This window comes from Mesoplodon densirostris, chromosome X (assembly GCF_025265405.1).
Source record: "Mesoplodon densirostris isolate mMesDen1 chromosome X, mMesDen1 primary haplotype, whole genome shotgun sequence".
NCBI classification, from domain to species: Eukaryota; Metazoa; Chordata; class Mammalia; order Artiodactyla; family Ziphiidae; genus Mesoplodon; species Mesoplodon densirostris.
In genome coordinates, this window is record NC_082681.1 from 108,951,388 (window position 1) to 108,966,986 (window position 15,599).

Genomic DNA, 15,599 nt, shown 5'->3' on the forward strand with positions numbered 1-15,599 from the left:
GTCTTGGAGGGAAAGAGTATTTTTGGCAGAGAGAACAGCAAATGCAGAATAAGGAAAAAATAAGATTATAATATCAGGCAGTGTACAGCCAAGTTATGTAGAGATTTGTAGGCCATGATAAAGGCTATGGGTTGGGAATTCCCTGGCGGTCCAGTGGTTAGGACTTGTCGCTTCCACTGCTGAGCGCAGGTTCAATCCCTAGTCGGGGAACTAAGATCCCACAAGCCGGGCATCTGGGCAAAAAAAAAAAAAAAAAAAAAAAGACTGTGGGTTTGATGAGGAGCCATTGGAGGGTTTTGAGAAGAGAAGTAATATGATTTGATTTATGTTTTATAAGAATTTCTTTGGCTGTTGTGTGGAGAATTGACTGGGAGAGGGGCAAGACTGGAAGCAGGAGGATCATTTAGGTAGCTATTGTGATAATCTAGGTGAACTATAAGGATAACTTATATCATCAGAGCAATAGCAAGGGAGATAATGAGAAGTGGTCAAATTTTGGACATGTTCTAGAAGTAGAGCCAACAAGATTGTCCAACAATTTGAATACTGGAGATTAAAAAAGAAAGATCAAGGATGATTCCAAGATTGTCAGCCTGAATACTATCAATTGATATGTCATTTACCAAAGGAGAGAAAACCATGGGAAGAGAAGGATATGGGGATGCAGTTCAGAATGTGGTTATGCTAAGGTTGAGATGCTCATGAGACATTCAAGTATCAAGAAAGTACCTAGATTTGTGAGTCTGGATTTCAGAGTTGAGGTCAGGGCTGGAGATGTAAGTTTGAGAGTCATTGTCATATAGAGATTATTTACAGTCATGGGACCAAATAAGAGGTAATATAGATAGACAAGGAAAGAAGTGTCAGAACTAAGCTAGAGCACTCCAATATTAAGAGATGAGTAAGATGGGAAGGATTCTGTAAAGCAGACTGAGAAACAGTGGACAAGAAGGTGGAGGAAAAACCAGAAAAATTCAGGTTACAGAAGTCAAATGAAGATAGAGTTTTAAGATGGAGGGAGTGAGTGATCATCTGTATCAAGATGAGGACTGTGGATTACCCATTGAAGTTGGGCATGTTGAAATCACTGGGCTTCAAGGCTAATGACTTTTAAAAGTAAATAGATTAAAAATGCAAGGCCATTAGTTACTTTGGGGGTTGATAAATTTCCTTTCTTCTCTTTCCATAGACAGCTGAATCATTTTTAACTTGCTTTAAAATTTCAATATTACAGAATATAAAAGACAGCCTGCAACAAATCTCAGGTCGGATTGACGTTATTCACAATAAGAAGGCAGCAGCATTGCAAAGTGCCACACCGGTGGAAAAGGCGAGGCTACAGGAAGCTCTCTCACAGCTCGATTTCCAATGGGAAAGAGTTAACAGAATGTGCAAGGACCGACAAGGGTAGGTACCACTTTTCCTTTTACTAAATGATTATACCTGTCTCCCAGGAATTCTAGAGTTCACTTCAGTGTTCTCCATGGAAAAAAGAGAGGTAGGGAGGAAGAGAGGGAGAAGTATCACCTTCACTGGAAAAAGGTAAGTGGAGTAAGAACAAATAATGATGAACAGTTCAGACTAATGAGCTGAATTCAACAAATTTTTCTGTACTGAAGTTAGTATTACGTTGGAGCACTATAATATCCTCTAAAATTTCAGGTAATGTCAAAACCCATCTGGTCATTTAATTGAGGTGGTTTAAATAATTGTACAATATAAATTGTATACCTTTGGTCAAATCTGTATCCTGTAGATTTATAACTGTTTGATATACTTAGATTAATATATTGGAAATATAAGCTGGCAACACAAAGTTGATTTTTGTGTGTTGTTTCTGTTTTGAAGGTGATTCTTTACATTTTGAAGTCCCCCCACTTTTTTGCTACAAGGAATTTGTTGATTTAAAATAATTAATTTTTAGTGCCTCCCTTAATTAAAATATCCAACTGTTGACCAGATTTTTAAAATTCACATACATTTCTTAGCCTCGTACTACAAGAAGGTATTGTTTTCTCTTCCAGTTTTAGGTTAAAAGGAATAAAGTTGTAATGGCTTAAAACAATTTGTTTCAAAGATTTGTTCAAGACCATCTTCTTCATTATTCTCAGAGGAAATCAAATCATTTTTAATAATTACAAAGAACCTCCTTAATATCTCTCAAATCTGTTCATTTCTTGCCATCTTTACTTCTATTTTTGTTCTTCATTTACTGCATTAGATTCCTAAATCAATACTTCCAGCAGAAATCTCAGTTGGTGCCAGTGATCATCCCTACTTTGTTCCCAATTATCTTTCATCCAGAATTGTTTTTCTGAAGTGTAAGAAAACTTACATTCCCTTTAGAATAAAGTGAAAACTTATTAATTGGGGATATAAGGCTTTCACATGACCCCTGCTCCTCTGGTCAGCCTCACTGTTTATCAATTCCTGCCTGCCCTACAACCCCTCCAAATTCTGCTCTATCAATATTAAATTGATTTAAAGATTCGCAAATGTTTTCTGCCCTCTCTGGCCTACCTGCCCTTCAAGTCTCATGTGAGATGTTATTTCCTTCTTAAAATCCTAAAAATATTAGTTGATCATAGAAAGTTAGTTATTATTTTAACATTAATGGAGTATAATATCAACATATTATTTATGTATTTGCAGATGTCACCAGACTTGGTGGCTACTCTGTAGAGTACCTGCTCCAAAGTGACCTATTCCTAGAATTTACTACATAGCAATCGATTTTATTTATTTATTTATTTGTTCCTTTTATGCCTCCTGCACAAGCTCCTGAGAGACAAAAGCTGCGTTTTATTTTGTGTGGTATGGTCAGGATTAAGGTAGTCTTGAGCACGAAGTGGATGTTTGGTGTGTATGGACTGAAGCCTCCTGCAAGAAGCCTGAGAATATTTTTCCCTGGATGGTCCAATAGTTCTATCTCAACTTACTGGAAAACAGTGGGCCCTAGGGTATCCAAAGTCATTCTTGATAAAGGGAAAGAAACTCAGCAACCCTATGTATATACTGCAAAAGAGAAACTCATATTGCCATCATGGTACACCTCTCAGTAGCCCACCTTGAGTCAAAATGAGCTTTTACAAGTTGCTCCAATGAGGTCAGTTTCATCACTGTCTTTTGGGGTGCTCATTCCACTTTGGGGATGTTTTTGTCTTTGTTGTCTTCTCTCAGTGTTTTCTTCCAGCCATCCAAGGCCACCAACACTATCTCTTAAGAACCTTGCAGGGTTCTTGGGTAGCCAGTGGTTACTGTGCTTCTATAGACACCTCCCATCCTTGCACAAAAACAGAGGTGAAACTTTCTGCTTTCTGAGACTTCTCCCCCACTTTATGTCATCTTTGGTCAGTGAGCTAGGTATTCCCTTCTGACAGTCATACAACTCTTTCCCTTTCAGTTCACCTTCAACCATAGTCTTTAAAAGAAGCAGAAGACTAATGCCATTCCACAGAGAGAGTAAGCTGAATTCTCACCCCACATCTGGGTGGGAGTCTTTCCTGAATTCTCACCCCACATCTGGGTGGGGGTCTTTCCTGAATTCTCACCCCACATCTGGGTGGGGGTCTTTCCTGAATTCTCACCCCACATCTGGGTGGGGGTCTTTCCTGAATTCTCACCCCATGTCTGGGTGGGGTCTTTCCTATATCTGGCAAGAGATAGTGTGTCACTAACGCCAGTAGACCCACTCTTTTCTTATCCAGATTCTGGAAAAGTATCCTAATTTTTCTCTAACTGGGTTCCTCTAGGAATTGGTCAGGAGCTGCTAAATTTCCTGTGACTTTTAGTCTAGTCTCGAGTAAAACGGTTTTAAGTTATTGCTTGTGAGCACAGACACTAGAGTTCAACTTGTTTTGGAATCCTGGCTTTCCTGCTGACTGGCTTTATGTCCTTGAACAAGTTCCCTAACCTTTATGCTCCACAATTCCCTTACCTATAAAATGGGATAAAAATATTTTCTAAGTCATAGGGTTGTTATGAGGATTAAATGACACGATGTATGTAGAGTGCTTAGCAGATTGCTTATACATGATAATGACTCGATCAGGCTTGGCAATTTTGATGATAAAAATAATTGTCTTCTGGCTCTGATAGTCTTCATGCCTGCTAATTCTTTCTTATATGCTTTCACATTTTCCTGAGCACTATGGAGAGTTGATTTAAATTCAGTCCCTGATTTGAAGAACCTCCCAGTCCTAGAGAGAAAATGGACAAACAGCCAATACATTACAGGTTGACAGATGTGAGCAATGCTAGAGGGCGAGAACAAGATCCTTGGGGAGTGGAATAGGAACATCTTACTCAGAGTCAGGAATAAAGCAAGGTCAATGGACTGTTCAAGGTTGAGTTACAACTAACAGAAAGTAACTCCAGTTACCTTAGGTAGTATAATAAAATTGGAAGGATATCAGGTAAATCATGGAATCAATGGAAAGGCCTGCGAGTCAGGTTTAAATATGGGCAGAAATTGTCAAGGAAGACCAGGATATGCACCCAGAAACACACCCAGCATCAAGCTATAAGATGAATCTGAATTATAAACTTCTGTCACTGCCGTGGTCCACTGGTCCACAAGAGGTACCATTGCCACTGGATATTGGTTGCTACTATCCTGCCAAAAAGTATCAAAATTATTATTTCTTTTTGTGTCACTAATTTTAGAATTAAGGTTTCTGACAGAATTATTTGGTAAAGCAGGAGTTGGATATTTTTTCTCTGAAAGGCCAATTAGTAAATATTTTAGTGGTTGCAGGTCATATGATCTCTGCTGTAACTACTCAGCTCTGCTGTTGCAGGGTGAAAGAAACCATAGACAATACACAAATGAATGGGGATGGCTTGTTCTAATAAAACTTTATTTATAAAGACAGGTGGTAGGCTAGATTTTGCTGGTGGGCCATAAATTGCCAACTCCTGTAATACGGCATGCTTCAATCATATAACTAGGTTCTAACTGCCAGGGGTTAGGGAAAATAAATAGCTGGAATTTGGGATCCATTGCGGTGATAGTCAGGAATTTATCTCCCACCAAGCCCATACAATGGTAGATTTTTGAATCCTTAGAGAGACTAGAAGCTATAGATTCTTTTTTTTAAATTGAAGTATAATTGATTTACAATGTTGTGTTAGTTTCTGGTGTACAGCAAAGTGATTGTTATGCATATATATATATACATATTCTTTTCCATTATGGTTTATTACAGGATATCGAATATAGTTCCTTGTGCCATACAGTAGGACCTTGTTGTTTATCTATTTTATATGTAGTAGTTTGTATCTGCTAATCCCAAACTCCTAATTTATCCTTCCCCCACCCCCTTTCCCCTTTAGTAACCATAAGTTTGTTTTCTATATCTGAGTCTATTTTTGTTTTGTAAGTAAGTTCATTTCTGACATATTTTAGATTCCACATATAAGTGATGTCATATGATATTTGTCTTCCTCTGACTTACTTCACTTAGTATCATAATCTCTAGGTCCATCCATGTTGGTGCAAATGGCATTTTTCATTATTTTTTAAGGCTGAGTAGTATTCCATTGTATGTATATACCACATCATCTTTATCTGTTCATCTGTCGATGGACATTTAGGTTGCTTCCATATCTTGGCTATTGTAAATAGTGCTGCTGTGAACATTCGGGTGCATGTATCTTTTTGGATTAGAGTGTTCTCTGGATATATGCCCTGGGCGTGGGATTGCTGGAACATATGGTAATTCTATTTTTGGTTTTATAAGGAACCTCCATACTGTTTTCCATAGTGGCTGCACCAGTTTACATTCCCACAAACAGTGTAGGAGGGTTCCCTTTGCTCCACACCCTCTCCAGGTTTTGTTATTTGTAGACTTTTTAATGATGGCCATTCTGACTGGTGTGAGGTGATACCTCACCATAGTTTTGATTTGCATTTTTCTCATGAATAGAAGCTGTACATTTTTAAATACCTTCATGTTGGGTTTTCAACAAAAATCTACTGATTTTTTTTAAATAAGTCAACTTGAGGTTAAAACAAAATACCTTTGAGCCAGTAAGAAGGTATTAGTATATTTTCACGTATGATCCAGGTATGATAGTGTATTAGTCAGCTATTACCGTAATATGGTGATACAAATCACCCCAAAAACTCGATGGCTTAAAACAAGCCTTTATTCTCATGCTTATGGATCTTTAGGTTGTCTGTGTTTTGGCTGACTTAGGCTGAGTGTGGCTGGGCAGCTGTTTCAAGTTATGGTTAACTGGTCTAGGCTCTAGGATGTGTGCTGGGTTAAGGTCTGTTACATATACATTTATTCTGGGCTTAAGATGAAGGATCAGTGGCACACTCTGCTCATGACAGGTCACCAGAGCATGAACCAAGCCTAATCTCCTAAGAGCACTTATGACCTGTGGTCATATTAAGCCACTCACATTCCATTGGCCAAAGCAAGCCTGACATCAGTAGAATGGGGAAGTAGTCTCTTCCTACGGTGGAAGGGAAAGAAGAATGAATATTTGCTGAATAATAATCACAACTATTATAGATAGTTAATAACACAGGATTTTTTTACAGCTACAAAATACCTTAGTGATTTTATCCTGCTTCATTATTTTATACGGGAGACTAAATAACAAAGATGTTAAATGACTTGCCAAACACATGCTATGTGACACATCTGCATATTTCTATTTCACCAAAATATTTAGCTCTAATAGATCTACATACTTTACTCACAAATAAGTTACAGATATGAGAAAATGCATTAGTCTCTTGGCATTCCTAAGGCATAGTTGCTGAGACCATCCTTAATCAACAGATTCATGAATGCCATAATGGCAGAATTCACCTCTATTAAATGTTATAAAGTAAAACAGACATTACTATCTAAGTCAAGGCAAGTAGAGGATTAAAATCCAGATTAACTTGTGACTGCTCACTCATTATCTAGGAGACCAGCTTCCATACGTTGTCTTCCAGCAAGTAGAATTTCAACATGTGCCTCAGTAAACTTACAAATCCTCGAAGTATTAAAAGTGGCTCCTTTCCATGGAAACACAAATGGTGAACACAGTAAATATTAAATCCATGAATCCTATGTGCGCATATACATATCCATGTATATGGATAGATATCCATATATATAAACGTAAGATAAATATTTAACTTTATGAGAAATTAACATTGTTGCTAAATGCTATTTTCATCTATTTCTTTGTGGATTGCTCACTGTTTATAAAAGATACCTACAGGAAACACATGAAAATAAAGAATTAACATAATATCTACCTAGTATTAGAGAAACAGTGTGCATTCCTTCTTTCAATAAGCATTTAAGGAGGGCCTTTCAAGTGCCAGATACTTTGCTGTCTTTCCTTTCTTTCTGTTACCACCTTTCCTATCCCTCAAACCATTAATAAATTTGCCCCATTTTCAGGAAATTACTCCTCAAGTCTTAGAGAATAGCACAAATCAAATAAGATTTAAAAAGTGAAAGCAGTTTCTAGACTACAAATTGCTCTGTAGCCATAAGATGGCATTATTGTGTAACAACAAGATTCTGGTCTGACAGTGTGAGGGCATTTAAAAAATCAAATTCTATTACCAATGATATTTCATAAAATAAGAAATAGGAAAACCATGTTGCATAAAACAAGCCAGGCACAGAAGGATATATGTTGTATGATTCCAGTTATGTAAAACTCCAAAACAGGCATATCAGGGGTTAAAGGTCAGATATGGTGACCTTTGTTGGGAATAGTAATTAACAAGGGCAGGAGCAAGTCCTGGTGTTCTGAGTAACGTTTTATTTATTCATTTGGATGCTGGTTGCATTGGTACATTTCCCTTAAGAAAATGTATGGAACTGTGCACTTGTGATTTGTATACTTTTCTGTGTGTATGCTGTACGTGAATGAAATTTACACTTAAAATTTAAAAAACCATAACTACATACATTTTTAAGTACAGGAAGGCCCTGATCTCAGAATTAAAAAAAAAATTATGTAGTTTTAAGAAAAGCACGGTACAATGTTCTACTTTTGGCCTTTCACCCTGGACCTCCAAACACTTTATAATAAGCCAGTACAGACTCTGGGATAGGTTTGTGAGCACCACCACCGTAGAGAAAGCTTTCCTGAATTTCCCACCATTATGCTGGGACTACAGTGCCACATGTCAACAGGATGCTGGGGATGGGAGAGCTGGAAACCGCTTCCCCAGGGATTTCTCCTTTGTTTGGCTCCCTTAGCCTCAAGCCCACAGTATTAATGCGCTTACAGACTCTTGCTGCTGTGAGACAATGAAAGAAATGAAACGAGAGAAAACAGGAATAGAAACCAAAGAAATCTGACTTGAAGAGAGAGTGCCTTAATCATCTCTGTATTCAGATTCTGGGGGACAAGCATTTAATTCTGCAAGCCCACTCCAAATGCAACTTTCTCATAAGCATTTGCTATCTCAGTTGTAATTTTTCTACTGGAGCATTCAATAAATATTTTTCTCTTATGTCAAGGTGAGGGAAATAACCACACACTACCCACAGAGGAAAGTAATAATATATTAATCCTTATGGCATCACCATACAATTTTATCCTCTAAAGTGGAAGCTAGAGGAACAGATGCATAATCTGGGAGCTTTTCCAGAATTGTTTGTTCCTAAATGAGACATTCAGCTATAGCAGCATTAGCAGCCTCTTCTGTTTGTCACAGTGCCATATGTATTTGGGAAGATACATGAGAAGCACACACAGGATCCTGACAACTCAGGAAAGATTAACACTGCAGTCTTAGAATTAGTCTCTACTAAATGTAAAGATTTTTATGCCAGATTGGATCTTTGTTTCCCCTCCCAGGTATATGTATAAGTGCTAATACATAATTCTACTGTTGTTTTTTTGAACTTGGTAGAATTAAGAAGTAAGAGGTAAAAAAAAAAATACCCTGAATATGGGAAATTTTTTTACATCTCATTTCAGAATCATTGTTGTACTGACCAGGGGAGAGTATTCTCATGCATTCATTCATGGGGACACTGCAGAGGAAGATGTGTTAAATTGAGGAAGAAGTGACATTTTCTCTTTATGTCCCACTTTTTCATGCTGCTGAGACCATGGTGTATGAGGAAGGCTTCTGATTTGGTTCTCAAAATCAAGATATGGGGGCTCCCCTGGTGGCGCAGTGGTTGAGAGTCCGCCTGCCGATGCAGGGGAAGCGGGTTCGTGCCCCGGTCCGGGAGGATCCCATATGCCGCGGAGCGGCTGGGCCCGTGGGCAGTGGCTGCTGGGCCTGCGCGTCCGGAGCCTGTGCTCCGCGACGGGAGAGGCCACAACAGTGAGAGGCCCGCGTACCACAAAAAAAGAAAAAAAAAATCAAGATATGTTTTTGAAAATCATTATTATTAAATAATTGATTCAATAGAATTCATTTTTAGAACTTAGTTATCTATATAAAGAAAATAATACACTTTTATCTCCACAGATCTATCAGGAAACATACATAGACACACCCATACACCCCCCAATTCACCTAAACATTGGAAATATTTAAAAGTTTATTGTTAACCTTCAAGTGTTCCCCAGGTAAACATCTTGTTCACTATCTGCTCCCCTACATTTGTCTACATTGATTGGTCAGTTTTATTTTATTCGTTACTGGATATCAGAAACCATATCAATTTTGCTTCCTTGTACAATGTCCAGTACAGCACATTTGGTTAATAAGTACTATTTGATGATGATGATGATGAAAACTATAATTTGACAGTGTTGACATATCATATATACAAAAAATAAATCATCAGAACTTTAGGAAGGGCGAATCTTTTACCAACCTGTCATTTGCTATAATCTCCTTTCACCAAGCTTAGCCTCTACACTACCTTCTCTGCCCTGTTTCCTCTTGTGTATTTCAATTTAGGGATCACCCCTCCTGCACACTGCCTTCTATGTCAGGCTGCTCTGTTCACATGTTTATATTTCTGCTGGGGTTCTGTATAATCTAAATTAATCCCTAGCTATTGTGAATATCTTTCATTGGCCAGTTGTTGCACGTTGCACACCACTGAGAGAGCAATTGTGAGCCAAATAGAGAAATCTTTTGTTTCCACCCAGCAGCCCAAAATGAAGTCTGTGGTTTGACTGCTGATGCCAGTTACATGGAGGTTTTACTACCAGAGGCAAAGCTTTAAACTACAAAAGATTAATCCCATATAGTTGGTGTTAGGAGGTATTTAATGTTAATATAGTGACTGTCAATTGTCAACAAACAATTATTCCACAATTCTCTTTTTCTGAAACTCTATTTAACATGTGAAAACTCTATTTAACATGTGAGCCATTCATGATACAGTATATCATTTTAATTAGATACCTAAACTAGCCTTTGGTTTATATTTCTTTGTTTACATATAATTTCTGTGAATGTTTAGTTGTTGAGAACATTTGGTGAAGGAATAGAATGAAGGGGATCTGTTGTATTTATTTAATAATAGGCGTTTTTTTAACATCTTTATTAGAGTATAATTGCTTTCCAATGTTGTGTTAGTTTCTGCTGTATAACAAAGTGAATCAGCTATACGTATCCATATATCCCCATATCACCTCCCTCTTGCGTCTCCCTCCCACCCTCCCTATCCCACCCCTCTACGTGGTCACAAAGCACCTAGCTGATCTCCCTGTGCTATGCGGCTGCTTCCCACTAGCTCTCTCTTTCACATTTAGTAGTGTATATGTATCAGTGCCACTGTCTTACTTCATCCCAGCTTACCCTTCCCCCTCCCAGTATCCTCAAGTCCATTCTCTACATCTGTGTCTTTATTCCTGTCCTGCCCCTAGGTTCGTCAGACCATTTTTTTTCTTTTTAGATTCCATATATATGTGTTAGCATACGGTATTTTTTTTTCTCTTTCTGACTCACTTCGCCCTGTATGACAGACTCTAGGTCCATCCACCTCACTACTAATAACTCAATTTCGTTTCTTTTTATGGCTGAGTAACATTCCATTGTATATATGTGCCACATCTTCTTTATCCATTCATCTGTTGATGGACACTTAGGTTGCTTCCATGTCTTGGCTATTGTAAATAGTGCTGCATTGAACATTGTGGTACATGACTCTTTTTGAATTACGGTTTTCTCAGGGTATGTGCCCAGTTGTGGGATTGCTGGGTCATATGGTAGTTCTATTTGTAGTTTTTTAAGGAACCTCCATACTGTTCTCCATAGTGGCTGTATCAGTGTACATTCCCACCAACAGTGCAAGAGGATTCCCTTTTCTCCACACCCTCTCCAGCATTTATTGTTTGTAGATATTTTTGATGATGGCCATTCTGACTGTGACTGGTGTGAGGTGATACCTCATTGTAGTTTTGATTTGCATTTTGAAATGCATTAAATATGAGTTTGTTTCTACCCGCCAGCTTACCTTCTGTATGTTCCTACTGCTAGTTCAAAGCACTCAAGTGTTGCAGAGTGATTTGCTTTTTATGATAGCCATTTCATACAGGATCATTTGCCTTATATCTTTAACATTTTCAGATTCTTATAAATCTTTACAGTTCACATAGAGGTTAGTTTAAAACTTGCTTCAGATAAGAAATAGACTTGATATAAAATTCACATAATCTCAAAGTTAAGCATAGATCAATATCCTGAATCTTTTTCTCAAAGTAATTGAACATTTTTGTTTCCCAGGATAGCTGTGTACACACATTTCCATTCTTTACCATAGACTATTCTACTTCTTCAGTTTACAGGGGGCTATAATTTGCTTGTTTCTTATCTAAATAAATTTGTACTTTCATCATTGCCAAAGGGAAAAAGGCTCTAGTATAGAAAGCAACTTGAAACCTATAAGACTAGCCTCATTTTGGAAATAATGCCACTATTTAGCTTTACTCATTGTATGTTTCTTGGCTTTGTCATGTCAAAAATTTCCCTTCTCTAAATATATATATATATATCTTTTTCTGTCTACACGGGACATATGAGTTTTGGAAGAAAACAAAATTATACTAAATGTCGCTTTTATAGAAATTCTCTTAGCTCTATCAATTAGAATTTGTTTTGGCCGAGAGTAACAGAAGCTCCAGGCAGTAATGCCTTCACTAAGACAGAAGCATATTTTTCTCTCCTTAAAAACCTAGGAGTATGCAGTCAAAGCAGGTATGATGGCTCTACTCATTCCTGCTTTCTACCCTGCTATTTTTATATGGTAGGCCCTCATCTACACATTGCAAGATGGAGTCCCACCACATTCACATTCCAAGAAGCAGGATGGGAGGAGGTGGGGAAAAGGGGCAAAGGATTCACACCAGTAGTCTTCTGGGGAAGTTTCCTGGCAACTACCACATTTTACTTACACTTACACTTCATTGGTCAAAGTCAGTCACATGACCACACCTAAGCTGCAAGGTAGGCTGAGAAATGTTGCATTTATTCCTGAATGCTCTGTGCTCTGCCAAAAAGTGTACAGTTATAGAAAAGTGGGAGAATGGATATTGGAAGAGAACTAACAGTCTTCAGTGTATATATAGAGAAAGTAATATTTTGTTCTGTTTTTTAAACAACCCTCAGAAATATGTAATAAGTATAGCTTTTTTGAGTATTATTTCCTTCCCCTACTTTCTTTCATAATTTTATGAACTCTGATTGAGAAAACATGTTACTCTGGCTTCCTGAATTCTGCCAATATAAAAGTAGAAGTTTTTCATCATTGCCCAGTACCCACTTGTTCTATCTCTCCATGCCCTCGAAACAAATTTTTATTAATTAATTTTTGCCTGACTCTTGCCCCTCTTTCCAGCAAAGCCCCTGCTTAGCTAAGGAAAGCGATGGATGACTCAGTTTTCACAGTGCTCCTAGGTTATATGTTCCCTGCTTACTTACTTTGACTTAAGATGGGTCATTCGTAAGCTGTAGCAGTTTAGATCACTGACTCCAAGAATATCCACTATAAAATAACGATCTAAGACTAAAGGTAAAATTATGACAGTGTACTGTAATTTCAGGACATCCCCTTTTCTGGACATGTAAGATGGGTGTTGCATAAGAGTAAAGAGCTTCTGTTTTAGCAACAGCTACAGGCCAGGCAAGTATTCAGCGCTTCACATATATGATTTCAGCCTCAGGAGAACCTTATTTTCAGATGAGGAACTTGAGATTTGGAGAGAACAAATAAATTGTCCCAAGCTCGCATAGGAAGTATATGCCAGAGCCCATATTTTGACCCAGGTTATGAACTCTTGTCTCTGCGTCCCTTGTCTCCTATATATTTCATATAGGATTTCTCATGCTCACGGATTATGTTCTCTGTTTCAGCCATCAGTCTTCAGTAGCGGAAACAGAGGTACATCTAAAAAGTTTTTAAACTATTTTATCTGAAACCACAGTGTTTCACAGAGATGTATTTAGAAGGTGGTATCTTCACATTCAATATCTATAGAAAAACAGACTGTGATTCTATAAGATGCTTTGCAAAACCAAGTGGTAAAGGATCTCCTCAAGTGCTTGAGGAACCCTGCCTTGTTCTTTGGTAGTAGTCAAAGTCCTACTCATCATTCAGGACCCAATGCAAATATCACTATTTGGAATCATTTTCTGGTCTCAATCAATTATTTCATTTTCTGTGTTCGTAGAACCCTCTCTTCATGTACTGCTCTTACAGGTGCTTATCATAAATTTGTATGTCTTACATAACTGTGTGCAACTCTGTACCATCCAGGAGAGTTTTTGTTCCTATAGGGCAAAAACTGTGCCATATACCTTCTGTCACCCCCTAAGCCAAACACAGTATAATTCCATGGTAGTTGCTCAGTACATATTAATTTTTAAATTGATGAATCCTTACATGTAAATGATAACTGCTGACTCAAAAGTTGTAATATTTTGGAATGAATAAGCTTCTTGTTTCTTTGATTAACAAGAACTTCATTTCCATTATAGTTCATTCAACAAAATATTTATGGAGGGTAAATTTTCTCATATTTACTTTCATTTTTCTGTAATAAAACTGAATTATGACTTTGAAGTATGGATATAGCAATATATGAATAATCTGAGATCTTGATATGTTCCTATAATTATGGTATTTGAGAGGAGTAAGCAGACTCCCCTAAAGAAAATATACCCATTAGCCACTAAAGTCAACATAACTTTGTGGTGGAAGTCAACAAACTTTTTGTTTGTTTGCTTACTTGCTTGCTTATTTTAACTTCTACTATTCTGTGGGCAGGGGCATGATTTGTTGCCATTACAAAATTCTAATGCTTTAAAAAATCTGTTTATGCTGTGAGAATTGCAAATTCTTGACTGTAAGGCAATTTTCACAAGAATTATTTTCTTATTAGTTTTAGTTTATCCACAGATAGTCTCAGATTCCTCTTGAAAAACATCAGTTTCCTCAAGGGAAAACTGCCCATTACAAGCTAAAGATGTGGTTTTTGAGAGATTTCTGCTTGAAACATCACATTTTAAAATATTCTGTGTGATTTCCTAGAATGGTTAGATACTTAGAAAAATAAATAATAGCTTAGATGGACATTTAAAAAATCCTTACCATTTGAATAATGTTTATGTTTGAATACATTTAAGCTGTATATTTTTTTCACAAAAGGTAAATTCTGTCTGTGTAGCTTCTCTTGAAATGCTTTATTTTTTTCTTTCTTCCTTTCATTTGTCTTCTTCTAATATTCAGAAATAATGTTGGAAACTAAGGATTGTCATTCTAATGCCCTTTGTTTTGAAGGAATTCTGAGATAATCAGAGGTACAATTCTGTAATCTTTATGGGTACCTTCTATAAAGTAATAGCACCATGATTAAGACATTGATGTCAACTCTCATATTTGTCTTATCCCTTTTTCCCTGTCACCCAGTAATATGAGTGACCCAAGGTAGCTTTCCATTGGGCTCTTAACAAAGTCTAACACTATTGGTTAGATGCTGCCCCAGTAATTCTGTGCAATAAACATACCCCAAAATAACAATAAGTAATTATTCTCATGATTAGAGGGCTACTCTAAATGAAATCTATTTTAGCCTGTGGGACTGTAGGTTGAATGAATAGGCCTGATGTGTGTGTTTCACCCTGGGGTCCAGGCTGCAAGGGCAGCAGATACTTAGGGCATGTTCTTCCATGGCAGAGTTCAGAAGCTCTCAGAAGGGCAAGCAGAAACACATAATGCTTCTGAAGACCTTGCCTTGGAACTAACAAACTGCCTCTTTTGTCCACATCCAGTGGTCAAAGGAAGTCACATGGCAAGACCAAAGTCCAGTAGCAGAGTAATACACTCTGTTCTCCAAAAAACCATGTCAAGAATGGGGATACATAACAATACTACAGAATGGAATTCAAAATGACAATTTAATATATTACACTACCACAGTAGAATGTTACAGCATCAGTAAACTTTATTGATGGCACATTTCTAACTATTTGAGAAAGTCCAACCTACAGCTTGTTGATTCCACTGGAAAATGTACCCTGAATCATTTTTTTTCCACAAGTTTTATCTCTAATATAATGTGTTGGGGGTATTTCTGTTTTACAAAATAAAAACTGTAATATTATGAAGCAGAAGTTTAAAGACCCCTGAAAAAATAGGATATTAAAACCAACTTGA

The 15,599-nt window shown here is 37.3% G+C and overlaps 1 protein-coding gene across 1 annotated transcript in view; it reads left to right on the forward strand.

Moving 5' to 3' along the window:
- Positions 1-15,599, forward strand: part of DMD (dystrophin) — a 1,698,782-nt gene that overhangs the window by 524,176 nt on the left and 1,159,007 nt on the right. The window contains exon 38 of the mRNA XM_060087208.1: positions 1,235-1,407. Coding sequence (XP_059943191.1) covers positions 1,235-1,407 — 173 coding nt within the window. The remainder of the gene's footprint in view (positions 1-1,234; positions 1,408-15,599) is intronic.